Genomic DNA, 8,956 nt, shown 5'->3' on the forward strand with positions numbered 1-8,956 from the left:
GACTCAAAATCCCACCAGAGGCGACATGGAAGTGATCTAAGTGGCTTTCCCCCCTTCTTTTGCCTTCTTTTCATTCTGGTTCTGTGCGCTGCTCGAGAGACCCAAGCAAGCCCTCCTCCTATCCCTGATGCACTTGTTGCGCACGGACCTGATGCGCCACTTGAGTCCTTGAAGAGGCAGTACGCGCTGCAACAGGTGCACGCACTGCACCATCCTAAAAAAATACTCAAAGGTAACTAACGAGAACGGTAATTTGATTATTTTTTATTCGTTTCAACACTATTACGCCGACTTTGCGGTTAGATTTTTATAATCATACCTGTGATTATATTTATATGCGTGTGCTTTATGTCACTTCCAGGATAAGACGCAACTTTAGATGCCAATTTGTTGATTATTCGACACGAAACCAGGATGCCGGTTCTAACGAGCCCAGACAACGCAAATAAGTTTAAGGAGAAATGGCTGGCGGTGTACCCGGATGATCAGGTCATCTCATCCGACTCGTCCCCCCTTGACGACAGCCTCACCAGCCTCCATTGGCTCCAGAATTTCTCCATCGTGAGCGCGGATCCGGAGCGTCCCGGCGGGGCAGCGGCGCAGGGCTGCCCGTCCTCCTCCTCCTCCTCCTCCTCCTTCCCCTCCTCACATCAGCATCTTTTTCTCAAACGCTTTCCCAGAGGGGGCACCGACTCTCCCTCCAGTCCCCCTGCCGGGGACACAGCCGCCACCGGGATGCCTCTTTACCTCGGCAGCCCGGTCACCTCCGGCAGCGACTCCACTTTGTCTACGCGCTTCTCCAATTGCGCGTACCAGTCCATCCCGATCCAAGCCGCCCCCCCAGCGGAAGTCGACTACAAGACGAACCCAAAAGTCAAACCGCCGTATTCCTACGCCTCGCTCATCTGCATGGCCATGGAGGCCAGCAAGCAGCCCAAAGTGACGCTATCCACCATCTACAACTGGATCACGGAGAATTTCTGCTACTACAGACACGCGGAACCCAGCTGGCAGGTAACCGAGAACAGATAGCCGCCCTTCTATATTATTGATGAGTCAGATAAACGAGTGTGTGAGCGAGGGCAGAGTAATTGACTCTAGTGGCACTATCAGACACCCCCATCCTTGTAGAAATGCATGTTGGGGGACAACTATTGTGAAATGACACAATTGGATGATTTACATTTTTATTATCAGTGCGGTGGAGAAAGCACTTGAGTGTGTTTACTAATGAGGGCTCCTGAGAGATAACAGATAGCACAGCTGATCATGTTTTGAAAGTGCAGGACAAAGCTTCCTTGAAAGCCCCATTAGGTAAATTTGCTTGCAAACACAACAACAAAATACACGCCTTCTAATTTTCTTATTTGGTGATGTCGTTTTTTGACCAAAAAATTCAGTTAATTTTGGCCTTTAAAGTAAAAGAATGACATAATACAAGTAATGTTTGTCTTTCCAAAATATGGATGTTAACGTAATTGAAAAACCTCTTGCCCAAAGTCAGCTGCTTCAGCTTACCCATGACCCTAACGAGACTGCCATAGAAAATAGATGAATGGGATAGTCTAATCTCTTAAATGTTCTTAACTCCTTGCCAGTGCTGAATTGAACAGAATGGATGTAGCTCAACTTCAAAAAGCTGCTGCCACAGCTTGTTGCTTAACTTATTTTCACGCATTAAATGTAGCATGACTTGTTACAGAGCCACTCGCAAGAATTGGAAATCCATTTGAGAACATAAAAAAGTAACATGCTCTTAAAACAAATTGTAAGCATATTTGAACACAAAAATGAAAGCGTAAAATGCAGAGATTTTTTTGGGGCCTGGGGGCTTTTAGAGGCAGTGCCTGCTGTCGTTTCATGTAGGTGAGTCTTCAGTACATGTGAGTGTCTGGGGTGTGAGCTGTGGCTTACAGCAGCTTCTCTAAGTGTGCTCATTGCGTTCAATAAATGGCTAAAAGTGCATCAATGACTATACAGCACTAAATGATTATTTTCTTCGATGTAATCAGGCACATTCCACGGAGCTTCGTACTTATGCAAATCCACGCTATCATTACCTGTCGTGGGAGAGTTGCCCCTGCTAACATGGCCGCCGTGTATGTCCATGCACTGCCCTTGATGGCGACATCTCCACTGCCAACATGGCTGCCACATTGCCAAGTTTCTTGTCCTGCTAGTCTACTGTAAGTGTGTTTAGCACAAGAGTGGCACAAGCTGGAATCACGTGACCAGCATCTGTGGATGGCCCCACAGCGCCGTATACTGGTGGTGTGGTGAACTGCAGCCAATTGTGGCCAATTCTGGAACAAAGGCGACTTAAAATGTTTATAACTGACGACCACTGTAGTTGACGTTTACAATTGTGTGAACGTGATCCCCAATGGAACAGGTGTCAAACCTAAGGCCCGGGGGCCAAATCTGGCCCGCAACTTCATTTTAAGTGGCCCGCAAAGGGCAAATCATGTGCGTCAACTTTCTGTTTTGAGCACATTTTCTAAACTTTTAACAACATGCAATTTATTTGTTACCAATCCTACCCTTTTAAAATCTAATATTTTTTGAACAAACACTTACTAGCTTCTGATTTCAAAACTGACTTACCATCAAGTGTTTATGTGATAACGTAGAGTGATCATACATTTATATGGGTTCACAGTCAGAACGGCCCTCTGAGGGAAACCATAACTACGATGTGGCCTGTCCCCGAAAATAAGTTTGGACACCCCTGCCCTATGGGGGTGAAAATGTCCCAGAAGAGATTTTCACTGTAGCAAATGTTCTTTCTCTCTTGCAGAACTCAATCCGCCACAACCTGTCCCTGAACAAGTGTTTCAAGAAAGTCCCCAGACAGAAGGACGAGCCTGGCAAAGGCGGCTTCTGGCAGATCGATCCTCAATACGCCGACATGTTTGTCAACGGCATCTTCATACGAAGGAGGATGTCTGCAAACGGCTACAACAGCAACAATAGCGGGGGTGCTCACAGACCGAACAAATTGGTTGCGAGTAGCCACGGCACCCATAATAGCTGCCCTTACCAAAGCGGCAAGGATATAGGCAGTAAACGAAAGAACAGCAAGGCAATAAATGCGACTGAGTCTCCTCTTTTGGCGACGGAGGCCCCAAAAGCAGACATCCTGAGGGGCGATTTCGACCTGACGTCCATTTTTGACGACGTCCTGAGCGGTAACTGTAGCACCTTCGAGGATTTAGACCTGAACACGGCGCTGAATTCGCTGGGCTGCGAGATGGAGGTTACCATGCAGGGGAGGCAGCAGTCGGCCGGGCTGGGGCACTGGTGCGGCCCGGGCGACCTCATGGGACCGAATCAGCACCTGAACCACTCCCAGTCGTCCTATGCCTACCTGGACATGAGCGTGGCCTCGGCAGTCAACATGGCGGAGCTGCACGTGCCGCCGCAGCATGCGCAACAGCTGGACGGACAAGATCAGCTCCTGCAGAGTCAAAATCAGCTGCAGAATTTCGAAGAAGCCGCCTCGCTGTTCCAGGAGCAGCCAGAGGAGGTGGTATCCTGGGAGGAGATCAAGGAGGAGGCGCAGGTCATTCCACTGACTCTGGATCAGAGCTTTGGCTTGTATGAGGGCTTCTTTATGGAGATGCAACCATGGGAACGAGTCGAGGCCTATCTGTGATCATTGACTCCTGCTTCCATTTATATCTGATGAAAGCCTGATTTCCAGTCCAAGGATCGACCTTTTATTGTCTTTGTATTCAAACACAATAACACCACACATGTTGACTTTTACTCAGCACCCCCCCACCCCCACCCCCAAAAGTAGGGACGGACTAATAAACGTTTAACAGCAACCTTGTGGTTTTTCCCACACAGTCGTACACGAAGAAGCTTTGATTTGCTAACATGAACCAGGGTGAACGTTTTTAAAAGTGACATTTTTCAAGAAGCTGGACGAAAATGAAGTGTGTGGTGTTCCATCAAACTGAAATGGACTGCAGCCATTTTTTTTTTTGTGAACTACACGTAAACCTTGAAGGCAGGACCCAACCATCCAAAACTCGAAAAGCACTCTACGACTGAGCACTGTCACGCACGTGAGAAGACACCAGGATTCTATTTTGCTACATTAGCATTCAACTGGCTTTCTTTCCTTTTTTTTTTTACTTACTAACAGTGCAGTGTAAAATACATAAAATGCCATCTCAAACGTCTATGCTGTGCGATGATGAAAGATGCAGATCACTTTAAAATACGTAGTCTGAAATTAGCATTTGGCATTTTTATATATTAATATATTCACTGCAGTATATAACAAAGCAGGAATGTTTGCCACATTTCGACACGGAATAGGGGTGCAGATGTAAAGATGGATCGCCTCGTTTGTCAGTCAAACATTATGCACTTTGATAGGCAGCAGATCTAGATGTCTTAACATTCACAATGTTCCCATTTATTTTTTAGATTTACAATGCAACTCTTAGGACCTGATTTACTAATATTCCAAGTTTGAAGTGATGGAATTGGAAGTGTTAGTGGAAGAGGAATGAAAATACAGTTAAAATGAGTTTGGGCATGACTCCTTCTTGTGACCGACCCCAAATCAGGTCTTCAATCACCCAGATGCTCCAACGTCGGATTGTTGAATCGGCGATATATCGCGATCATTTTTGGCGGAATTTCAAATGTGGAGTTGAAATGTTTCACCCTGCCAGCGTCCCATTTTTTCTCCGGCAAGTTTTGCAGCTTTCAGACACAAATCATCTCAGGTTTGAAAAAAAATTAAATAAAAAAATCACTGATTAATGTGCGGGTTAATCAATTTGCCTTCACTCATTCTAGAATATCTCAAATAAACTGCTCTGCAATTTAGCACGTGATGCAATCCTGGTTGTGCCCAATTAGTTGATCAATTCCCGCACTTGTCTTTGGATGCACAAATGAGTAAATCAGGCCCTAACAGTCCTTAGACTTTTGCAATAATGGCTAAAACAAAAACTGAATTGCTTTCTTTGGTTGTATATAAATGTTCTATGAACTGCATTTGCTTATACTTTGCATTTGTTGACACCTCACCAAATTCTTTTGATAAAAAAACAAACAAAAAAAAAACAGAAATATGCAGGTCATTGGTCTTTCTCTGTTGATTCATAATTCTTGTCACTGGGTGATACTGTTTCTTTGATCTTTTGCTAAATAATTTGGGTTTGTCTTCTGAATTCTTAATCAGTTCATTTTAAACTTGTATGAGAATTATTGGATTGAGATGGACAGAGTAGTTATAGAACCTCAACTCATAAAATGGCCAGTTTGACTTGATGTAAGGTAAGGAGCTGATTATTTTCTTTAATCTTGTTATTTTCTTTTTACTTTTTTAAGAGCTGTTTGAACATGCAACAGTGCTTTGATGCAATACATGGTGTCAATTAAAGAAATAATGATAATTTGCCTTGCCATCCATTTACTATTAAGCTCGTTTTATTTAAGTCGCACAGAACCTGCGAACTATCCCCGTCGGCCGTTCACGTTATAAATGCAAGATTGAAATGACACGCACAATACACGACGTCTCGTAGCGCAGTTTTTCTCGAACCCAGTTCATATGGTCTGACATGCTGGGGCTCATCTCATTTCTCTATTTAGGTCCTCACTCCTCGTATGCTCGTATGCTAGCACCTCCCACCGAAAATGTCGTCGAGGAGCGTCTTATTTGAGTCGCACATAACCTGCGAACTATCCACGTCGGTCGTTCACGTTATAAATGCAAGATTGAAATGACACGCACAATACACGACGTCTCGTAGTGAAGTTTTTCTCGAAGCCAGTTCATATGGTCTGACATTCTGGGGCTCATCTCATTTCTGTATTTAGGTCCTCACTCCTCGTATGCTAGCACCTCCCACTGAAAATGTCTTCGAGGAGATTGTTAGAACTGTGATTGGTGATTGGCCACAGGGTTGAACAATGCTACAAGCGTGTGAAAATAGTTGCCCAAAAATGGGACTGATGCAAGTCAGCTAGCTCATAAAATCCAATATGAGTGGAAGTGAAATAGTGAAACTGAACATTTTGTTCTTTAAAATACATCAGCATGAACCTGAGCCATGGCGCAAAAAAAAAAAATGGTATGCTGTACTGTGCTTAAAAAATACCAATAACCATTGAATATTCAAATTTAAATATTTTTATTACATTGAGACTGGAAAAGTCACAGAAAGGCATCGAAATGGAAAGTTAGTGGTTGAATCACGGATCAAGCACCTATTGTGAATTATGATGAAGGTCAAATTAAGTTCACCTGTTAAGGACACAGATTTTTTTGTTGTTGTTGTTGAGTCGCAACTATTATAAATGTCCAGATATAAGACGTTGGTCCAATAAAATGGGTGATTCCATGTTGCCATGGCATGACTCTTAGCCTGCGCGGGAAGCACCATTAGAAGGTAAATGATTACAGATTGTTGCTTTAAGTCGATTCAAACTTTATGAAGTGTGCTTCACTATTCAGGAGACGGAGTGCTCCATTAAGCTGCAAATTGTGGTCAGTAATGACGGTAATTATCCATTTGCAATTCGCTCAGGATGAAGAAGAAAGTGAAATTACTTTTTTATTATTTTCTTCCCTTCCATTTTATTCCATCTTTTGTCGATCACGGCGCCTTGAAATGTATCATTCCTGTTCGGAAACGGGCCACCTTCTTCCCATGCCGCGTTATATGAAAATGGGCTTTTCCACCCCAAATCTCTTTTTAATTGAAATTGTTGGCTGACTCACAGCTCCCGTTGGCGGCAGGTCATGTGTGGGAGATGGGTGAAATAATTCAGATTCCTCGAAACAGCATGCGACTACTCCACTCGGATTCAAGTTCTCGGCATGAGCGTGTGCAATGACCAGCTGACACCGTGACATGACAATGTCATGATCCAGAAAAGCAAAAAAAAATAAAAATAAATAAATTTAATTTGCCCTAATTTCCCCCGCCAGCATCACGTGCCGTTTCATTACACGCCCGGAATATTTGTGTAGCTCTGCAGGTCTCATTGTCGGCGCCCCTGCTGATGTGTGCACTCGGTGGCTGCGGGAGCCCCGTGGCGGCCCAGATAACACTATCTCTGTGGAGCCAGAGCCCCGTGGTTCTATTCACCAGACCATTGGATGAGAGGCCGGGACTGCCCAGCACGCGGACTTTGCTCAAAAAAAGACGAAACAAGCTGGGCCATCACTGCTTGCTTTTAATGCCTTATAACCTCCCCGTTGCCCCTTAGGGAGCACAGGTGTGTGCGTGTGTGTGTGTGTGTGTGTGTGTGTGTGGGGCCGAAAGAGCAGAAGATGGAATATATGCTCGTTTATTGCCATCATGGCACCCTCTGGACCGAGCCTGATTAGCGTGGCACATAAACAGGGTCAGCCAGCTTTGCTAAAGAAGCGCCCCTCTCAATGTGACATGTTGACAGACGCTTCAAGTCCCTATTTATTGGGGATTGCCGAAAAGCTATTCAAGGGGAGGAGCAGATAAGACACATGATGGGGGTCCCGCACTAATTAGACCGCTTATTGTGGCACAAAGCTGGTGAGAAAATGTCCAAAGTAAGGTTTATAGCTTTGGTGTAGCTTCTGAGCGCCGGCGATTACAGGCAGATACATGTTAGATTGCAGATAAGTGAAATTTCCTGAACGGCACATGGACTCATAAAATCCCCCCCGCTGTCGTTTTCATTCATCGCAAAAACGAACCTTGCGGGTAACCTTAACCGCGTTGAACCGCTGGGAAATTGTCATCCAGCTCTGGTTTCCAAGCCTCTCATCACATATTGATAAAGGAAAAGACTGGAATGACATTCGGGCAGACGGTCGGGGCGTACGTTAACGAAGGAGAAGACGAAGGGCGGCACCGGGAAACACAATTTAAAAGTGTGTGATGAGGTTTTTGTTTCTGCATGTAATGGTAATGAGTAATAAAATAAAATAATTTGGAAAAGGAGCTGAGGAGTCATGGAGGCTTTTAGAATCGCAGGAAAAATGCACACACGCTCGTGTTTACAGACAACAAGAAGCAGCTAATTGAAGAGAAGAGGTGCTCTCAAACGAGGTTGGGGATGGGAACATTTCGAGCAACGGCGGGGGCGGGGCGGAAGGTTCATTTCTCTGAATTCAGCAACGGTTAATGAAGTCTGGGTTTGCACTTTGTCAATAAAGCCAAACAAAAAGCCTCGAGATTTAGTTTCAGTTTTGATGTGCTAATTCGATTCATTCGAGCGCTAAGACGCACGTGTGCAAATGAGCGCGAACAAAACTGCACAGACACAGATGGCAATTAGCGGCAAGTGCGGGAGATCTTTAAGGCTAAATAGGCGAAATTCATCTGTAGCCTTTTTTGGGCTGCGGATGTTTTCTCGGATTGTTCAGGCGAGTCAACGTTATGTGCTACTCTATTCATTGCTCACCAAATAAATTAATCAAATTTGAGCTTTCGCTTAGACTTAATCAACAAAGGCCCAATCGTCAGATTTTGCTTAATAAACACAAAATATTAAGTGATTTATTTAAAGTTTTTATATTGATAAATATTGACTGTGAACTGGTAGAGGTTTGAAAAAAAATGAACCGAATGAAACCAGACAACTCAATAGAATCAAACTAATGAGACAACGAGGGACACCTGGACAAGACACAAGCGGCTGCATGGCAGGAGCTGCCGAGAACAGGTGGCAACAAAAAAACTAACGATCAGAACTGCATGAAAAAAAAGGAAAACATGACAAAATCAGCCAGTTTGCTTTCACAAAATAAACTGTGCTTTTTTATTTTCCTCTCCTGTCAATGGCAGTTGTCCCAATACTTATGTCCAGCGTTTTCCCATCACCCCTGCGACGCTTCCAAGAGGTTCCAAGGGCAGTCTAGTGGAAAACCTTCTGCGCTTGGATTGTAATTCGTGCATATTGTGGAATTAGGCTTCATTTGACTGTGAACGACGCCAAC

The 8,956-nt window shown here is 44.4% G+C and overlaps 1 protein-coding gene across 1 annotated transcript; it reads left to right on the top strand.

Annotated features, from left to right (window-relative positions):
* foxj1b (forkhead box J1b) lies at positions 1-5,195 on the top strand. The gene is made up of 3 exons (XM_088284011.1): positions 1-232; positions 362-1,014; positions 2,798-5,195. Exons 2-3 carry the CDS (start codon positions 415-417, stop codon positions 3,653-3,655), a joined length of 1,458 nt encoding a protein of 485 aa, XP_088140137.1. The 5' UTR covers positions 1-232; positions 362-414; the 3' UTR covers positions 3,656-5,195.
* Positions 5,196-8,956: the final 3,761 nt, after the last annotated feature.

The sequence above is a fragment of the Idiotropiscis lumnitzeri genome, chromosome 20 (assembly GCF_059441095.1).
Source record: "Idiotropiscis lumnitzeri isolate Australia: NSW breed Sydney's pygmy pipehorse chromosome 20, RoL_Ilum_1.0, whole genome shotgun sequence".
Lineage (NCBI taxonomy): Eukaryota > Metazoa > Chordata > Actinopteri > Syngnathiformes > Syngnathidae > Idiotropiscis > Idiotropiscis lumnitzeri.

Coding starts and splice junctions, on each gene's coding strand:
- foxj1b (XM_088284011.1), top strand. CDS start 415: ATGCCGGTTCTAACGAGCCCAGACAACGCAAATAAGTTTAAGGAGAAA. Junction 1,015..2,797: donor ACGCGGAACCCAGCTGGCAG/GTAACCGAGAAC, acceptor TCTCTCTTGCAG/AACTCAATCCGCCACAACCT.